General features: G+C 38.9%; 1 protein-coding gene and 2 long non-coding RNA genes across 4 annotated transcripts in view; 2 read left to right on the forward strand and 1 right to left on the reverse strand.

The window, feature by feature from the left end:
- Positions 1-4,174, reverse strand: part of PALMD (palmdelphin) — a 54,029-nt gene extending 49,855 nt beyond the window's left edge. The window contains exons 1-2 of the mRNA XM_061183817.1: positions 4,146-4,174; positions 3,579-3,686 (exon numbers count right to left, since the gene is read on the reverse strand). Coding sequence (XP_061039800.1) covers positions 3,579-3,623 — 45 coding nt within the window. The 5' untranslated portion in view covers positions 3,624-3,686; positions 4,146-4,174. The remainder of the gene's footprint in view (positions 1-3,578; positions 3,687-4,145) is intronic.
- Positions 1-20,428, forward strand: part of LOC133087055 (uncharacterized) — a 159,138-nt gene that overhangs the window by 20,621 nt on the left and 118,089 nt on the right. The window contains exon 3 of one of the 2 annotated variants that reach the window (XR_009700377.1): positions 195-260. The exons of the other annotated variant lie outside the window; for it this stretch is intronic. This is a non-coding gene — a long non-coding RNA (uncharacterized LOC133087055). Of the gene's footprint in view, positions 1-194; positions 261-20,428 lie in introns of those variants that run through there. 2 annotated transcript variants of the gene reach the window in all.
- LOC133087056 (uncharacterized) lies at positions 266-1,583 on the forward strand. The gene is made up of 3 exons (XR_009700378.1): positions 266-335; positions 465-534; positions 1,518-1,583. It is a non-coding gene; the product is annotated as an uncharacterized LOC133087056 (long non-coding RNA).

A 20,428-nucleotide genomic window follows, 5' to 3' on the forward strand; every position in this document is an offset into this window, starting at 1 on the left:
CTGACTGTATTCCCTGTGCTGTACATTACCTCCTTGTAACTTATTTATTTTATACCTAATAGTTTGTACCTTTAATCCCCTTTGCCTATTTTGCCCCTCACCCCTCCCCCTACTCTGGTAACCACTAGTTTTTTCTCTGTGTCTGTGAGTCTGCTTCTGATTTGTTATAATTGTTTGTTTGTTTAATTTTTTAGATTTCACATATAAGTGAAAACATACAGTATTTCTTTGTCTGTGATCAGTGATCTTTGATGTTACTATGGCAAAATGATTACAACTCGCTGAAGACTCATGATGGTTAGCATTTTTTAGCAATAAAGTCTTTTTTAATTAAGGTATGTATGTTATTTTTTAGACATAATACTATTGCATTATGTTATACAGTCCAAACATAAGTTTTATCTCTACTGGGAAACCAAAAAATTTGTGTGACTCACTTTTTTGTGATATTTGCTTTATTGCAGTGGTCTAGAACCAAACCTGCAATATCTCCGAGGTACGCCTGTACCCATGTAATGAAGGAGAAACATGAGAGTAAGTAACCCATATTTGGTATACCCATATTTGGTATACCCAAATGAGGTGCCTTCTTTTAAACAATCATTTCTGTGTACTTTCATAATTTTGTCTTTATTCTCTTTAAGTCTTTTTTTTTTGGCCTCGCCTGTGGCTTGCGGGATCTTAGTTCCCCAAGCAGGGATCGAATCCGCCCCCTCGGCAGTGAAAACGCAGAGTCCTAACCACTGGACCGCCAGGGAATTCCCCCTTTTAAAGTCTTTGAGAAGGACTTCTGACTAATCTAAAATCCAACTTACTGATATGAGAAATGAATGGCACCATCACAGTAATTTAGTTTTCAGTTTGAGAGCCTGGTGTCACATTCCATCTACTTACTATGCTTAATCTGATTTTTTAAAAAGAGGAACAATAAGACTGGCACTTGATTCTGTCAAGTTATAGGCATATACATTTGTTTTTTAAATTCCTTGCAGTGGAAATAATGACTTTTTGGACACTCAAAATCATGTGGAATAAATATAACAGTGAAGATTATTTCATTTCACAGCCAGGAATTGGAGGGATAAATTTTAGTATAAAATCAAATAGATCTTTCTTAGACTGTCAAAAGTTTTTTTATTTTTTCTAACAAAGTGCCTATGAGTTGCTGTGTTGGGTTACTTTGGGCAATTGTCTTATGATTTTGTTCTTAAAGTATATAAAAATTATTTCAGTGTAGGGAAATAAGAGGAAAACAGTTAAAATGAGGATATTGTCTCTGAGTTTTAGTCTAGGTCAGAGATTTTGAAGATTTTAAGTACTTCCAAAAGTGAAACAATCCCTGCAAACTCTCTGGACACTGTATATTTTCATTTCCCCAGGGGGAAGGGGAATAGCTGAGGTGGCTTCCTGCGTAAGGCAAGGGTGGAGAAAGCTGGCATTTCCCAGGGTGTCCGGGAGGGAGATGAGTGGATGTGTTGTTTCCATGGACACACCACTGCTCCATTTTTTCCTTTTAGGTGGTGACCAATGTGACTGGACTTAGTCTGGTGAGGTGTACGCTATTGGAGATTTGCTCCCATAAACTCTTCTCAATTTTTTCTCTACAATCTTTATACAAGTATCTTACTTCCAAAACAGAATTACTTTGTGATTTTACTTTGGAGATTTGCTTAATTCTTTCTAATGGGATATGGTTAAGCTAATGAAATATTCCAAAAAGTAGTTGTTATTTTGTTTTATTTTTTAAATGATCATAAAAGCACACACCAGTATATTCAGGAACCTATTTATTCTCTTGTCTGCTTGTAAGGCATTTAAGGCATTATGACTTTTGTTCTAGCTCTATTTGCATTTGGAACCCTCAGTGAAAATTCCTAGTTTTCCTGAATAACTGTATGCAGTCATACCTTTAGAACACATGCTGCTTTAGTACGAGTTGTAAGGTGCACCGGGTGTAAAAAGGGTGGAAGCAAGGGTGGGCTGTGATTCAAAAAGGAAAATGTGGAACAAGGGGCTACTTGTGGATTTCATTGGATACATGATTTAATTTAGTTAATTAGGAGATAGAAGCATCAGGAAAAGCGGAGCTTGTGCCCACACAACTCACACAGTCTAATACAGTAACCTTTAGACAACAGCTGTAACCTAAAAGGCCCACGCCAAAAACAACAGAGCAGGGCCCAGTTCCTGTCCCTTAAAGCGGGACAGCTGAAATGGTGGCTGAGTTTAACAACAAAAAAGAACAAAGCAAAACAAACAATAATCCAAACCAAGGTTTTCTGAAAGCAAAATGTACTAATTAGAAGTTGGACATTTCGAGAGCACTGTCTTATGGAAAAGTGCCAATTTTATCTGTGGATTTTTGGTTCCTAACCATTGGCTGAGAAAATATTTCAAGTTATTGCATCTTTCTGGGTGGAACTGAAACATTGTATCCTTCTAATAAAAATTCTAAATTGGGCTTAGCATAGTAATAATTTATGCTATGGGACTTTGAAGAGCAAAGAGTAATATCTTTCTACCCACCCTGATTTTGCATCAGTTTTCTTTTCACAAGGCAATGAAGAGATATTTTTATAGATAGTAATGTCCAATATACATTGAAATTAATAAATCCGCATCTGTGATATTATGCATCAGTTTTTAAAAAGTACTCCTGACGGTTAATTTCAGTGGCAGAAAATGCTGAAAAACTGGGATGTTGATTTCCAAAGTGTTTTTTCTTTAAAAAAATTATAAGTTGTAGCTAATGATAAGTGATTGTGCCAGAGATTTCCAGGTTACTGCCAAATAGAGGATTTTGGAAAATTAAAAAAAAAAAAAAAAAGCTGGATCATTTAAGGAAAGTAATTCATTTCACACTTTGACTCTTTCCCAGAACAAACATAAAAAATACACTATTCTCCTTCCCAGTATTAACGAAATATTTTCCAAATCCATTGCATTGCATGCATTGCATTCCTTTATCAGGATCTTATTCAGTTTGTGACTCTGCTGGAAACTGATATCTTAGAATTAATCTGATACATGCTTTTACCTACTTTTCTCTTGTTTAATGCTTAGCTTAAGTACGACGACATTCATTTTAATTTTGTTAGGCTTTCTGGGCACACTTCCACAACTACAAATAAAAAGTTTCAAGTCATTTGTTTTATTTCTTTTTCTCTCCTCCTTTTAAAAGATTTTAACTTTTTGGTGAATTAATTGTTTAAAAAAGTTTCCAAGTTAGGGATCTGTTTTGTGATCTATTGTTTGTTGAATATAAATTTAAGGAAAATCTGCATTTTTTTAAGGTACATAGAAGGTTAACCAAACTGCCTTAAAAACTTCTGACTGCTATTTAAAACATAGGCACAGTTTTTGTGGAAATCAAGAACATTTGCCCTGTACTCAGGTTCGGAAAACCAAGAGTTACAGCGGGTCACCAGGGTTAAGAGAGTGGCAGAGACTCGTCCTCCATGAAAGGTGACAGTTCTGTTTTTCCACTTACGGGGCTCAGCGGCAGGGGCAGCTAGCAACGCGTCTGTCGTTCGTATAAGCAACCTCCTCCATGAGTTATAACTGCATGCAAGACTTACTGTGATGGCCTGGAGTCTCTCCTTCACCAGCTCAGCTTCTTCCATTCTAGAAGTCAAGGACAGGCAGCCAGTGAGGGAAGTCCAAAACTACCATCAAGCAGGAGCCTCCTGGGGGAGAGGAGTGGAGGTGACAGAGAAGCAGGGAGAAATCCGCTTTGGCAGCGGTGGAGAAAAGCAGAAATCCCCGACTCGGCAGGACCGTCTCTGAGCAGATGTACAGATCAGGCCAGACACATGTAACGAGGGTATGCTGGGGAAGCAGACGCTGAGGCTGCCGGCACAGGCTGACTGACAAGTTTGAACGGCAGCCGTACAAGCCCTTTTCCTTCAGGAGCTGCCAGCTCTTTGTTGTCATGTGCACAGTTAACGAGGCACATTTTCTTATTAACTGTTCCTTACCCAATTCATTCTTTGCTAGGAGTAGCACTAGAAGCCCATGCACTGAGCGCTTAATCAGCCTCTGCTCTAGCCACACACAACCAAATCTCTGCGTGTGTGGGTCTGTGTGTATTTGTACAAAGTTGTTTACCTGTACTGTCCCCCAGAGTTGCAAAGACAAAGCCTTACCTTGACTGGGCCAAGTCACTTGCTTGCCTTTCTTCCTTTAATTGCATTTAGATAAGAATACAAAATTCTAGAGTAACTTTAGAATTTAATATAGTGGTAAATTTACATCAGGCTGCCCTTCCCCTCCTACTTCAGCAGTTTGTTTCAAATTTTGGAATCTATAGGTCATGGAGAAATCAAAGGCATTAATGTGACTCTGTTAAGAACTTGGTCCACCGGCTGTGTTCAGTGTGGTTTAAATGTCAGGTACCACGCTCCCTTATTTCTTGTCTTGGATTTCTACGGAATGCAGTTCTTTCTTGGATCCTATTCAGCAATGACACTCAGGAAGTTGCCCATCTTGACCTCACCAGTTATGCAAGAGAAAGGAGTGAGACTTTGAAAGTGTGATGAGACATTCTGTAACTCATGTAGTCCAACACCATGTGAGTATTCCCTGGCCCTTTAGAAAGAGGAAGTCAAGCCCAGCGAAACTCTTAGGTCAAAGCAGAGGCTGGGAAGCTTTATGACTGACTTTGTTTTCTTTCCCCTACCATTTCTTTAATTAAATTTTGATGTAATAAATCCTTATTACCATCTACCTCATTGTTACATGTTTAGATGCTATCAAGCACCTTCATATCAACATTCAGCTGAAGAGGTTAAAAGGACACCCCACACATTGAACAGATGTTCTAATTTCCTTTGCATTATTGATATCAGTAATAATAATGGCTAACATTTGTTGAGTACTCGCTATAGGCAAATGCTTTACGTTGGATTTGTCTTACAAGGTGCTGGCAGATATTAGCCCTATTTTAAAAATGAGGGAACTGAGGCTCAGAGAGGTAATTTGTCACACAGGTAATAAGTAGCAATGCCAGGATTGGAACCTGGACTTTCTAATAGCCATTCATCAGTTCTGCCCAAGAAACAGGGCAAGGTGAAACACAGGCTGAAGGTTACATCAGTCGTTATGAGAAAGAGTTGGGCCCCCAGCCTCCTCCTCCATCTAGCTCCCAGAACACTTAGAGCTGGGTATAAACCCCTTAGTTAGAACTCTGTGGGGATCTCCTCTGGGTAACCTTTGTGGCCCTAGTGAGAAAAGATTTCCCCATATTGTCATTTAAAGTCACCCTACCATAGAACCCTAAGGTGAACCCCACCAGTTTCCACAGTCTGAAGTCATACATGAGCGTAGTTTGTCTTTACTCATACATCCTCAAGGGACATTTAGGGAGACTAGAGAATGGGAGAATTGACCAGGTGTGGGCCAAGCTTGATTGCTATTTAAGCTTAAAAGATATTTAAGCTTAAAAGATCAAACCTTTAAAATTTTTGATTTTGTTGATCTGCAGATCCTGGCTGAAATTAAAGACAAGAGAGCGGTAGTGATAAATATCTCAGTCAGAATTGCATGTTTGCTGCTCAGAACAGATGGCAGCCATCCAATTATTAGTCTGAATCTTTTCCTAAAATCAATTTACCTCTTAAATCTCATTTCTGTAATGGGAGAACCCAAGTGTTTTCTAGTGTAAGGGGAGGACTAGATTAAATAAGAGAATCAGGGAATTTAAGAGGGAGCAAAACTGTAATAACTGATTGGGATCATCATGTGTTTATTCATTTATTTAGTTGATAATACTAATAATTGCTAATTTTCAGCATTTGTTATCCATTTATTCTGCACATATTTGTTGAGCACCCATGATGTGTCAGGTACTGTGCTAGATGTTTGAGATACATGGGTAAACAAAATTCCTGCTCTGCTGGAACTTATATTCTAGTAGGCAGTAAAAGATAAATATAATAAACAAGCAAAATATAGGGGGTGAGAAGATGACTATGTTGGTCTGAGTCCTTTTGAAAAACAAATGCCAAGATGGGTTAAATGTGTTTGATTTTATTAGGAGAATGACAGTATGAGAGAAAATGGGGAGGTAGGCAGCAAAGGCTGGAGCTGGGAAGGTCTGGGAGAGTGGTCAGACCATGGTGCAAATTTGACCAGACTGAAGGCGAGAGGGAGAGAAAGTTGGGTGAAAACAGCCCAACCTGCAGTGCAATGTAAGGAGGATCGGCAAGGCCATCAGAGAGTGCTGGAGCCAAAGTCAGCTACCAGAGAGGTCCTGTGTCTCCGAGGAATGAGCCTATTTTAGCATTCCTGCCAGACTCAATCAGTGGCTGGGAGTAACCCCTGAGAGGCACGGTCTTGATGCAAATACAGGGATGGATTTCAGAGTACAACAGCTGGGACCCCTGCTCGATTATATTCCCATAGTTGGATGTCTGAGAGGCACATTCTCATGACAGCCACAGTGATAAATGCTGTGGAAAGAAAATAGAGCAAGGGAGGAGAATAAAGATCTCTAATGGGTGGCAAGTTGCAGTTTAGAATTGGGCTCTTAAGGTAGCCTCAATGAGAGAGGAGCTTTTGAACAAGGCCTTGAAGGAGGGGTGGGACTTAGCCATGAGGATAGCAGTGGGAAGAGCCGATCAGGAAAAGCCTGTGCAAAGGGCCTTGGGTGGACTCTTATCTAGCATGTTTTAGGAGCAAGGCCAGTATGGTTAGACAGCTGGGACTGAAGGGAAGCATAACAGGAGATGTGATTGGAATTGTAACTAGTCTCGGTCCATGAACGGGTCTTGTTAGGCCATTGTAAGGACTTTGGCTTTTACTCTGTGTGGGGTAAGAAGCCATTGAGGTGTTCTGAGCAGAGAAGTAACATGACCTAGCATGTTTTGCAAGGATGGAACTGGGGAGACTAGGTAGGATGCTACAGCAGTAATTCAGCTGAGAAATGATGGTAGCTTGAGCCAAGGTGGTACAATGAGGGTAGTGGGAACTGGTTGAACTGTGGATATATTTTAAAGTAGAACCCACAGTATTTCCTGAGATTGGATATGGGGTTTGAGAGAAAGAGAGGATTCATGATAACTCTAAGATGCTTGGACTGAGCAAGTGGAAGCTGCCATCAATTGAGATACAGAAGTTGTGAAATAATTTTTTTTTTTGAGGAAGAGGGTAGATACCAAGTGCTCAGTTTTGGACAAGTGGATTAGTTATCATGTGGAAATGTTGAATAGACAATTGGATATCTGAGTTTGGAGTTCAGGAAAGATGGCTCATCTGGATTTATAAAATTTATTTTATCTCTGGTAATAAGTAGGATCACAAAATATCTAGAACTATGGTCCACAAAGCAGCATAATCTAGTGAACTAGTATTTATTCCATGTTAAATATATATTTATGACCAAATTCAGTCATTGTAAAATAGATACACAGTAGAGCTCTATCTGCTCTCAATTATCTTATTAAAGTAATTTTACTAAATATTTTGTTGTTTGCCAACCAATGTAAATGAGGATGGCAAGAGTTAAAAGTTACGGTCCATTACCTGACCTTATATTAGGAGTTAAGAGACATGAGAGCTTCTGAGACAGTGCGTTTTCTTAAAATGAATTTGCTTTATGGTTGAAGAGGTAAGACATAGGCTTGAAACAATTAGAGGACAAAAGAATAGTAAACAAACTGTCACTGTATTCTGATAAAACGTAGTGCTAACTATTGCACTAATTGAGACCAGGATAGTATAGCGTGGTTAGTAATAGTGGTGTATGGCACAAAAAGTAAGTGCAAAATAAGTTGAAGAAGATAGAAATTAATGTGAGTTGCAGGAAAGCTACTACAGGGAGAAAGCAGAACTTAAAAGCAGAGAAGTCATTTCTAAGTGTCAGAGGGAGGGAAATACAATGTATTCAAAGACCAGAAAGGAAATTGTCCTTACCTGGGGCAGAGAGGAGAATTGGATAGAAACACTGATAGAAATATATATCCATACATAGAATCTGATGTTCAGGGAAAGTGAATTAGGGGAGTGGGTGAAGAAAGATCAAATTCATATTTCAGAAGAATAAAACTGTCAACTCTTTTCAGAACATATAGGAAGAGGGAAAGATTAGGTAGGAAGATCTTTTAGGAAGGTAGGAAGTATGAAATATGAGTGCTTGTGGATAGAGCATAAAAAATTGCCAATGTTCTGTAAAAGGAAGGGTGCCCAGGCTTTTTTCTAACCTTCAGGTGTGAGCCCAGAGGCCAAGGAGTAAATGAATAAGTAGGACAAAGTAAGTGGAGTAGTACTTAAGGTGCTAATACAAATATTTAAAAACCCAAGGGTGATGGCAATGGGAATGATTTATAAGGGAGAAATCCAAAAGAAATTTCAGTAAGAGGGTTAAATTAGACAGAAGCATGAGAATTTGATAGGTTCCAAATTATGGACAAAATAGAGCCTTAGATTAGAGATTTTGGATTGCAAACCACAGAGAAATAAAATCCAAATAAAATAATGGCAGGAAGAACATTGAAGGAAACCAAGGGTAGGAAGTAAATAATTCTAAGATGTATATGTGAAAAGATTTTCTAGAGCCTTTCTGAAACCAGATCCCATTAGAAAAGTGGGTGCTCACTCTCTGACCCTTCTCTCTCTTGTTCTCTCTTTCTTCCCTTCTTTCTTTATGACTTCTCAGACTTCTGGAGGCCAGAAATGGTGTCTGCCTAAGGAGAGAGTTTCCTTCTCATAGTCAGCAGATGTTTAACCAACGTGTGAAGTATGGATAGATGAATGAACAAATGATCAGAACTCAGGGTACTTGGGTTCCCATGTAGTAGTGACACCCCTTTACAATTTCATATCCAGTTCCATAATTGTATCCCTATGATCACCAAACTGTTCTTTGAAACCTCTATATCTCTGAAAGAATCATTAAAAACATCCTGATTCTCAGATTTGTTATGTGATAACCAGTCTGTCTCTATTCTTGTTGCCCTTGACTCTTACTTTCACATCCTTTCCTTCTCTAGTATGGGATGGTATTTAATTGCTATAAGCAAGTAACAAACAGGTATGTAAATGGGGTGATCACATAAATTCCAAGAGATTCCTGATACTGGTTTATATTTATGCTGGGGTTCTTTATATAGCTGGGTTGACAATATGCCTATTTCTTTGTTAGGTAATTTGAGCTTTATGATTTAGAGGCTAAATGGGGAAAATGCAATAGGCTTCAAGACCGTCTATGGTGCATGTGCTCATCTTACTTGAACTGTTCACAGCACTGGGTAGAGTTGATTCCTCTTTCCTTCTTTCTTCACTTGGCCGCCATGATATGCACTCTTGATTTTATTCCCACCTCACTAGTCTCTCCTTAGCCTTCTTTGCTGATTCCTTCTCTTTTCCCCAACCTGAACACCAGGGTTCAGTCGTTGGTGCTCATTTCTTCTCTATTATTCTCTACTCACTCCCTAGAGATCTCATTTCATCTCATTCTAATGCCATTTATATGCCAAGACTGCATTTATTTGTACCTACAGCTTAGACTCCCCTTCTGCCCTAGGATCTTAAGAACTCACTTACCCCAAATACCTGCATGGCTCATTCCCTCACCTTTTTTTGGCCTTTGCCAAGATGTCACCTTCTCAGTGAGGCCTCCCCTGACCACACTATAGAAAACCACAGACCTCTCTGATTCTAGCAATCCCCCTCACCTGGATCTATTTTTTGCCATAACCCTTATCATCTTCTACAATACTATATAATGAACTCTTTTTGTCTGTTGGTTGCTTGGATTATTGTCTTTCTTCTTTCACTATGGGGGCAACTTCCACATAGTGAAGGGTTTTGTCTGTATTTGGATATCAACGCTTGAAAAGATTCAGTAACCTATCAAGGGGTTACATATCCAGTAAGTAATGAGACCAGGATTTAAAATCTGGGATTGTCTTGTCCCAAAGCTCCACCACAGTCCACTATATCATCCTACCTCTATTTTTCCTCAGTTGGAATGAGATACCATAGCACTAGGTTTAACTACATATATTATTACATGCCTAGAATAACACATTATGCATGAGGAGCCAACTTGGTCACTTTGGTAATTTGTGGAATTGATGTTTTAAGACCGCACACAATCTGTAACCATTTTTCTTTCGGGATTTGTTTAAAAATTAAACTACAGCTTTTCTGTAAGTGAAGTATTCCAGAGGTATACGAGTACCAAAAAAAAAAAAAAAAAAAATTCTACTAGCAGATATTTAAAGTGTGTGTGGTAAGCATGCTGCTTTCTCTTTGAACAACTTATAGTTCTTTCAGGCTGAGTTTCCTACAATTCAAACAACTGCTTAATTTAGTGGAAAAGAATATTTAACTAAACCAACTGTTGGACTTTTTGGAGGTGAAGGAAGCAGCTGTTTTCTGAACTCAGCCTCAGTTATATAATAGCCTATCAAAAATAGTCACAGACAAAAAATTACCTATTAACAAATGAAACATACATAGCAAAAAAATCCCCCCAAACACCCATCAAACAAAATGCAAGTGTTCCATAATTTATTTCTTTTCTCATGTGCACATAAAATGAGAAGTTAATATTTAACATATTTAGGATCTTATATTTTAGTTTCCTCTGACTCAGTTTACAAATGGACATGAAGATAATCAGCATCGTAAAAATGTTAGCATTGATGTCAACATCACCAGGGATAAGTCATCTTGAGAGTACATACCCTTGATATGATGTGATGGGAGTGGCACTTTACCTTTGTGATCTTCCTCACCAAAAACTCTGAAAAACTTCAGAGTCTAAAGAGTCTACAATTATCATTCCAGCAAGATCAAGGACTATAGGTGCCTCAGCACAATGAATTCTCCTCTATCAAATCACCACTCACACATCCAAACGGCTTTCATACCCGTGTATAGTGTATACCATAGAGGGGATGAAAGTACCATCTAAGCTGAACTTTAAGTGTACTTTTTTTGAGTCAGAGCATTTGGTGAGGACCGTTTGCCTTATGCATTTTCCTGCCTTTGTTAGCAGTGTAAGGAAGCTGCCCTTCCCTTGGCATTGTTTTCGGGTTTGGGTGTTTTCAAAAATGCTGTTCCACTGTGATACCTTCACTTGATGCTTTCGTTTTCAGTCAGTCAATTCAATATTTAAAATATTTGGATCAAGAATGTTCCTGAAGTCAAAAGTATTTTGAATGGTGTCCACAATATATGATACTACATGTACTCAACTGGATATTTAAATTGTCCAGTTTGCCTCTGTGTGTACTCAGCTACTTTTTAAACTTGAAAAGTTTGAACTTTCTTTGTTTCTTGTTTTGAAAAATTATTTTGTATTTTTCTCCTCAAATTTGTGATTTTAGTTTAAAGAGTAACTGTAAGTTTTAACATTTGAGTAGTTGGATTTTTCTGCCCTAGATTTGCACAAAGAAATATTGAGTGGGGCCCCTTGTATTTACTAAAATTTTCGCATTCCCTTTTTACTTTCTCCTTAAGTTTGAATCTCAGGTTTTGTTGGTATAGCAAAATAAATAACCTTATATATGTATTGGGATCATATATGCAAATAGAGAAGTTGAAACTGATCATTGAGGAGCTATCCTCCCCATCAAGGAGTCACTGATTCCCTAATTCTGCTAGACTCTTGAATTTAGACTCGGGGATTCCTGGTTCTCATATTTAAATCTCAAACACCTGTATTCCCTGAGAAGTTTCAGAGAACAGGAAACTTGGCCATCACAGGAATGCAATTATGGAATTGGGTGTGGAATTGTAAAGGGGTGTCAGTACTACATGGGAGCCCAAGTACCGTGAGTTCTGATCATTTGTTCATTCATCTATCCATACATCACACGTTGGTCAAACATCTGACTATGCAACTGACATTGTGCTATGTACCAGAGACAGAAATGAATAAGACAATGAGCTCTTTTCAGTGGAGAAGACAGGAGATAGAAGACAAGTAAACGCTGTGTGAAAAGTGCTGGTCACTAAAGTCAGACTCAGGGCAGAGGGAAAGCCAGAGTTCAACTAAGTCATCCTAGCAGAGATGACAGCTGAGCCGAGTGTCTGAATCTTTTAGATTTGGACAATTAGGAGTTAATTAATCAAGAGAATGAGTCAGGTTGGAGGGTGGGGAAGCAAAGGGGAAATAGCACAGCCACAGTCCTGATTTTCTAGATCATCCTAGACAAATGGAATATTCTCCCTGGATACAGATTCCTTAGCAGATGATAGAATGACTGACTTACCAAGTTGTCCACATACAGGCTTATAAGTCCCGAGTTTATTACGTAAGGTATGTGGTATTCAAAGACTATTTGTATGTATGACCCAGCAATCCCACTACTGGGCATATACCCGGAGAAAACCATTATTCAAAAAGAGTCATGTACCACAATGTTCATTGCAGCTCTATTTACAATAGCCAGGACACGGAAGCAACCTAAGTGTCCATCGACAGATGAATGGATAAAGAAGATGTGGCACATATGTGCAATGGAATATTACTCAGCCATAAAAAGAAACGAAATTGAGTTATTTGTAGTGAGGTGGATGGACCTAGAGTCTGTCATACAGAGTGAAGTAAGTCAGAAAGAGAAAAATAAATACCGTATGCTAACACATATATATGGAATCTAAAAAAAAAAAAAAAAAAATGGTTCTGAAGAACCTAGGGGCAGGACAGGAATAAAGACGCAGACGTAGAGAATGGACTTGAGGACACGGGGAGGGGAAAGGGTAAGCTGGGACAAAGTGAGAGAGTGGCATGGACATATATACACTACCAAATGTAAAATAGATAGCTAGTGGGAAGTAGCCGCATAGCACAGGGAGATCAGCTCGGTGCTTTGTGACCACCTAGAGGGGTGGGATAGGGAGGGTGGGAGGGAGACGCAAGAGGGAGGAGATACGGGGATATATGTATATGTACGGCTGATTCACTTTGTTATAAAGTAGAAACTAACACACCATTTTAAAGCAATTATACTCCAATAAAGATGTTAAAAAAAACCCCAAAAACCAAAGACTATACGTATGTATACATATATACACACATATAAATATGTTTGTCTACATATATATTTATTAATGTTCCTTAACTAATTCACATATATCAAAATCTTGATTTCTTAATTAGAAAGTTAATAAATATAGGTGGTTTTGAATCAGAGAGACATGGGCTTATTTTCCAACTTTTCCACTTACTAGGTGAGTGAACTTGGAAAAATCAGTCTCAGAGAGTCTGTTTCTTCAGGTGTAAACTGATAGTAATTATAGTTCTCATAAAATTTTTTGACCAAAGTCAAATGAATATTTAGGTAAAGGTGATAATGGAACATAATAGTTGCTTAATAAATGGCAACTGTTATTATTAGTTAACTTCTTATTGTACAAGTCAATTTCTTAGACAGGTCTATTAAATCTTGCAGGGACATTATTATTTTTTTCAGTGCTTTCACATTTGCTGAATGCATCTTTCTACATATATAACCTAATATTGTGATTGACTTGTTCAGGAGAAAGACCAGAGTCTCATCCTTCTGTGTGAACCAAGAAGCTATCAGATGGGTTCATTTCCAACATGGGGAAACTGAGGCTTAGATGGACTGATTGATTGGGGCAGGGAGCCAGTTCATTAAATGTTAGCATTCTCTGTCCAGCAGTCCTTCCATCTGACTGTCTGTGGAAATCTTGGAAGTCTTGGTCTGATTGTTATTATGGAAATATGCTAGAAGCTTATCCAATTAGATTGGCTCCTAGTAGAGCCATCACTCTGAAAGCTAGGGTGCGAGCCAGTTATGTTAAAGAAAATTTACATGGCAAAGCAAGAAATGAGCCAGCTGTCAGTGTGTCTACCCTTCAGTCCATTTTACTATTGAGAGTGAAGGCTCTGAGGTTTAGCCTACTGACAGATTGGATTCCAGACAATAGCAATTCTAGCCTGAAGATTTTTAGAAATAAGTGTTTTGAAAGATGCCAACTGAAAGTTTACTTCTAAAATATTTAATGGGTCTCCCTTTGGAGAGTTGGATGTTTTGTAAGGGCCAGTGATTATTGCATGCCTTAGGCCTTTAAAAAAGAACCTAAACAAAACAAAACCAAAAAAAACCCAAACATTTTCATTTAGAAGTTTTACTCTATTTTAGCATAGTATGAAAAATCGTTGTTATTTTGTGATTAGATCTGTCATCATTAGATCCTTTCCTCTCCTCCCCCCCTCCCTTCTCTCCTCTCTCCTTTCCCCTCGTCTCTTCTCTCTGGTGAGATTCTAACTGTAGGAGTTAGATTGCTTAATGCCCGTCCAGGGCAAAGATCGAAAGAATTGCAGTATGCAGTCACGCAGTCGTGTGGGTGGGGTGAGAATTTAAGAGAACACTAAGTTCCAAGAAATATAGTTGCCACAAACAGATTTGTAAGACCTCCCTTAGAGCTGGAGGTTAATTAGAGTCCTTATTTCCTGTGAAATGTGAAGTTCTAGGGTATAGTCCAAATAGTGTCAAAGATAGCTGCCGCTTTATACCCACATCGGTTGTCCAACACCCACTGTTTAAAAAAAAAATCTCAGCAACAAAAATATTCCTTTGTATACACCTAATTTTATTTTAAAATTTATTTTATTGAAGTATGTTGATTTACAATGTATTTATATCTAATTTTAATCTTATAATATAAAAATATTTTTGGAAGAGAAATTTAACAATTTAGCTAAAAATTTCCTTCTAAGTGAAATTCCAAACAGCAGTCCACTCTGTTCCTGATAGACATTGGAATTGTTAAAAATGAAATCCTAAGCGAATATGGTACCACAATAGTAACCAGCCCTCTAAAGCCAGCCCCTGAATAGGGAAAGAATAGTAATTCAGTTGGGAAAGAAAGGTCAAGTCAGATGACTATCTCTGGTTAGTTTTGTCTAAGGCTTTATTAACTTACTATGGTTTGCCCATTTGACATTTGATTTTTATCAAGCTGTATTCTTATCTCCCTCTTTTATTTACATATCCCTTTCGGAAATGGTATGAATGAAATAAAAATCACATCATTTTGGGGTGTGGGCATATCCATTTTCCTTTGTTTGAATTTACCAAATCTGTGTGTGTGTGAAGAAGCCAGAAATGCATTTTATGATGGCCTAATGAAGTAAGTATTATGTTTCCTGGAGCTATTGAAAGTAGTCAGCTCACTTCCAACAGTGCAATGTAAACACTTTCAATTTTGTGTCAAGCTTTGTGTGATTGCTGGGTCTTCTCCCTCTTTCCACAAATCTACCAAGTACAAATGCATATGCTGACAAATGGAATGCAAACAAATGGTATGCCATGGGTACACAATGGGTGAAATGTACAGAGAGGCTCTTATACACCAGTACAAATGGTAGTCCCCAAATGCCAAGTTATTTATAACGAGGAGAAGAGACTTCCTAACATAGGGCTCAAAATAAAGAGGGTTTGTCTACAAAAAGAATCTGGTGATTCAGTTCTGTGCATTTGTTTATTGATGATCACTTTTTCCCCTTATGTCTTGACATTCCACCAAAGCAAACTGCATGATCTTCCCCTTGAGAACCAATCCAGAGCTTAGCTTTTATTTATTTATTTATTTATTTATTTATTTTTGGCTGTGTTGGGTCTTCGTTTCTATGCGCAGGCTTTCTCTAGTTGCGGCGAGCGGGGGCTACTCTTCATCGCGGTGCGCGGGCTTCTCATTGTCGTGGCCTCTCTTGTTGCAGAGCACAGGCTCTACACGCGCAGGCTCAGTAGTTGTGGCTCACGGGCTTAGTTGCTCCGCGGCATGTGGGATCTTCCCAGACCAGGGCTCGAACCCGTGTCCTCTGCATTGGCAGGCAGATTCTTAACCACTGCGCCACCAGGGAAGCCCCAGAGCTTAGCTTTATTTACAAGTTTCATTATACTAAAGAGCAAAATGTTCTAACTGATTGAATAGATATCACATGGCAGCCCACTGACTGTTTGGGAGAAATATTTGACTCCTACAGAGAAGTCCTAAATGTTAGCTGATTCACGGTTAGTTTTGTTTTTGTTTTATATTTACCGTAGCCCGAACCACTGCCTATGGTTCCTTCCTCCCTCCCTCCCTCCCTTCCTTCTTTTTTTCAGTATGGTGTTTCTCTACTTCAGGGATCCAAGGGGATGGGAAAGACCTAGACTTTTAGGAGTGGAGTGCCCTCATGGGCTGGGGGCTCCAGCATCAAAGATAATTGCAATGACTACTATATCCTTGATGGTCTCCCTGGCTCTCTAGGATGGGTGTGGCCTGGGGAAGATCTTTTAGTACATAGTGGTTATTCCAAAATCAAAATGTAAATTCAACACTCTACAGAAATAACATTTTTGAAAAGAGACTAGATTTTTCTAAAGTCACTTTGGTAAGGTATTAGAATAATAGTTGAGAGTCCTTGCTTCTCACAGCAATATTACTGCAGCTTTTATTCCTGTCTCTGCCAATAGCCCTTAGTTCTTTCCACCAAACCAATGAGTGCTAACACATTTGAAGCTTATAGCCAACATTGTGATTCAGGCAGCATGCGTAATTAATCCCATATCATGGCCAGTATAACTTTCTCTCTCTCATCCAAAAGTGCACAGAGCTCTTGATTATTACCTGTATCCTCACTACCTAAATAAAGTTCATCTGTCCCTTTCCCTTTCTCCTTCCTCCCTTTAACCTCCCTAAGAATTGTTATTCTTAGGTGGAACATGACCAAATGGGTCTAGGTATATTTATTAATTTACCACCCCTCAAAGTGTTTAGGTCAATCTGAATGATATATTTAGGGATGAAAACACTTCCCATAGTCTAAATGGAACGTAAGCTTAAGCATTAAAGTTTTACTGAGTGGTCAACTCATGTACGAAAAGAAGTAACCCTTCACCTGAGGCACTAGCTTGAAATCAGTAAGACTTTTGTGGGAATTACAGTCTGCCTATCACCTGTGTGTCAGCTGGTGTTGTGTTGGTGCCTCTGTGGTTGATTGGAAAGATAAATCACTTGGAATGACAAAATCTTGGTTCAAACACGTTGATGGGAATCAAATGATTACTGAAGGTCTTTTGAGATTTAAAACTCTGTTCACGGTGTGAAACTTTTCAATGCTATACACCTTAGAGAAATGACTGTTGTGGCATGGTTGTATTCATGCACTCAGCCAGTATTCATTGTGTTTTTGCCATGACTTGGGCACTGTACATGAGGCTGGCGACAGGGTTCTGAGCAGATAGACACTGTCTCTGCTCTCTTGAGCCTTAGATTTCAGTGGTGAAAATAGACATGAGAAAAGCAAACACATAACCACAGTTTTACATAGTGTTAACTGCCATAGAGAAAACAAAGCAGGGATTTCAGTAAAGTTACTGGTTATGGGTGGTGGCAGTGGTAGGGCGTTTAGCTAATTTAGACTGAGCAGTCAAGGAAGGTCTCCCTGAGGAGATAATATTTAAATTGTTCCAAGTTGAAAACTCAGGGATCTTTTTGAATTAGATTCCTCTTTTCATAGTTCTGGATTTATGAGATTTAACTGAATACTTATTTGATTTTTATTTGCTCTTTCTCAGCTAGCCAAACCTTTTTGCTGTTGTCATAGAAACATTTAATAAGCTTGCAAATTGACTATAGGGGAGTTTGTTTCCTTTTAAGAATTACCATAAATATCTCACAACTAGGGAAAAACTGCCTCCAGGTAACAGGTGATACTTGTTGAAAAAATAGCCTCATGACTTTAATAGCCAGACTTTAGCTATGAGCATATTTTTTTGAGCAATAATAGATTTTTTTTCCCCAATGAAAAGCCACTTTTCTTTTAGTAATTCTATATAGTTAAACCCATCCCAACATTGTTGGCATGAGAGGTATGTCTTTTTGATGGCTTCTCAATCAAAGAAGTGACAAAAGAAGTTACCTCAGTCCTTTCAGAATTTAGCTATGTGAAAAGAGAAGTAATTTAGTAATTCTAGCTATGGTAGAGCCACCAGCCTCAGAAAATGTAACCCACCCAATATCTTCATTGTCAAATCAGCTTGCTTGACCTTCGTTCTTTATGCATTTTAACTAGGTGCATCGGTAATTGGATCCTGGGGTGGATGTTTCAAGATGGATAGCTCCCAGTAGATAGATATTGAGATATTGAAGTACTGGTCAATTACGCTTTACCTTGCTGGTGGGTATCAGTCAATTGCTGTCCTCAAGGCCCCTCCTGTAATGCTTCAGAAGACATCCATTAGGGATGAGAGCTATGAGTTTCTTTCCACTAGAGGCTTGCCCTGGAGGTCACCCAGTCCTGGTCTTTCTCTCTTAAGGAATTAAGTAAAAATATAGGTCCAAAACAGAAAAACTTTAGAGACCCTTTAAAAAGTTTATGAAAGATAGTATTTGAATGAGACACAGGTGGTTAACTGTATGGCTCATTTATGACTCATTCATTCACAGATATTTAGAGAGGGAGCATGGCAGGGAGACTTCAGGCTGTGATGCAGGTCTGCGACCTGTGAAAGCAGAGCGGCAAGAAAAGAGGATTGTATAGAAGGAGCTTCAGAGCTCAGTGCAATTTTGAAAGCATCTTAGGTAGGCTGATGCGGAGTTCCTGGGTCAAGGTTGTTTGTTAGAGGAGTCCCACATCAAAACAGCCTAGCTCTAGTTCTCCTACTGCATTTAGTCATTCTGGGAACAGCCAGGAGGAAGCATTGCCTCAGAGTGAACTTTGAGACAGATCTGAAGGAGTGCCCTGTGAGACAGTTTTTCTTGAAGGGAGGTCTGAATGGTGCACCCATGGCCACCATAGACAACATCCAGAATTTTATCTTGAGTGACTCCTGGTGAGAGAGAATGAGTGAGAGAGAAACAGGTATGTTTTTGTTTTGTTTTGTGGATAAATTAAGAGTGTGGTTTTAAATTTGATAAATATGAAGTATCTAAGACATCCACATGGAGGTAGATACACCAGGATTTACTAGATAGGATCTCAGAGAAGAGGCTGGGCTGGAGAATCAGTTTTGGAGTCATCATATTTTATAGATAGTATTTAAAGCCATGGGAATAGATGAGATCATTTTGGGGAGAGATTGTAGAGAAAGGAGAAAATGTCCAAGACTGAGCTCTATGGAAATCCAATACTGAGAGGCCAGGAACAGGAGGAGAAACAAGCAAGGGAGACTGAGTAGGAACAGCCAGAAAGGTAGGAGGAAAGGCAGGAAAGTGTGCAAGGTGAGTGTTAAGGGGGGGAGGAAGTGAGACAACTACATGAAATGCTGCTTTTTGGGCTAAAGTAGAAGATGACACGATTGGCAATATGGAAGTCTCCGGTAGCTTTCTTTCTTCTGAGTATCATGAGTTCAGAAGACAGTTCAGAATAGGCTAAAGAGAGAATGGAAAATGAGGAATTGGAGTAAATATGTATCTAAAACTCAAGAAATTTGGTGATTTATGGGAGCAGGGAAATAGGGCAGTGGTTGGAAGTGGGTATGTAGAGAAGAAAGTTCTTGTTGTTCATGACTGTAGATATTGGAAGATATTTGTAAGCCAATGGGAATGATCCTATGGAGGGTAAGCAATTAATTTTGTAAGAGAAAGAAAGGATAGCTAAAGAAGAAAAGTTGCTGGAAAGATGAGTCTGGGATCCCGAGTGCAGATAGAAGGCCTGGCCTTTGCTCGGAGGAGGGAGATGGCATATGTATGGGATATCATTCTTCCCCAGGGGTCTGCAGCTCTGCTCAACTTTCTGTTTGTCCAGGGAAGGCTGGAAGGCAGCCTTCATTCTGTTTGGCCTTGTGCTCAGCTAGAGACACTATTACCAGGGAAGAAAGAAAAATGGATACAGGAGGACAACTAGGAAAAATCTTTATTAGATTTATTCCTAGGCACCGTATATTTTTGTTGCTATTGTAAAGGATGTATCTTTTTTTTTTAAGTTACATTCCACAGTTCTCTTTCAAAGCATAGATCTTATCATATCATACCACTTCCCTGGCCTCCTTTAACTACACAATAAAGTCCGAACCTCAGCCTGGCAGTCAAAGCCCTTTGCAGTCTGTCCTCATCTACCTGCTCCCATACTTCCCATTTTACTTACTAGTCCCTGCATATGAAATATACCTGTGAAGTCACTCTGTCCTTCCTTTCTTCCCCAGCTTTGAAACTTCTCACCCTTCCAAGGCCTGCTGAAAGGACTCTTCCTCTCTGAAGCCTACCTGGATTTGTAGAACTAATTATTCACTCACATGTACCTCCATAGCCCATGATACATGCTTTTATTATACCACTCAATAAATTGCAGTTTCAAATGTATTTGGAAATCTGTCTGCCCATGAAAACATGAGATCTGCAAGTTCCGAAAGTGTTTTAATCATCTGGCAGTAAATTTTTATTTAATTCTTTTCCTTCCTTCCTTCCTTCCTTCCTTCCTTCCTTCCTTTCTTTCTTTCTTTTTCTTATTTTTTAAATTGAA

The sequence above is a fragment of the Eubalaena glacialis genome, chromosome 3 (assembly GCF_028564815.1).
Source record: "Eubalaena glacialis isolate mEubGla1 chromosome 3, mEubGla1.1.hap2.+ XY, whole genome shotgun sequence".
NCBI classification, from domain to species: Eukaryota; Metazoa; Chordata; class Mammalia; order Artiodactyla; family Balaenidae; genus Eubalaena; species Eubalaena glacialis.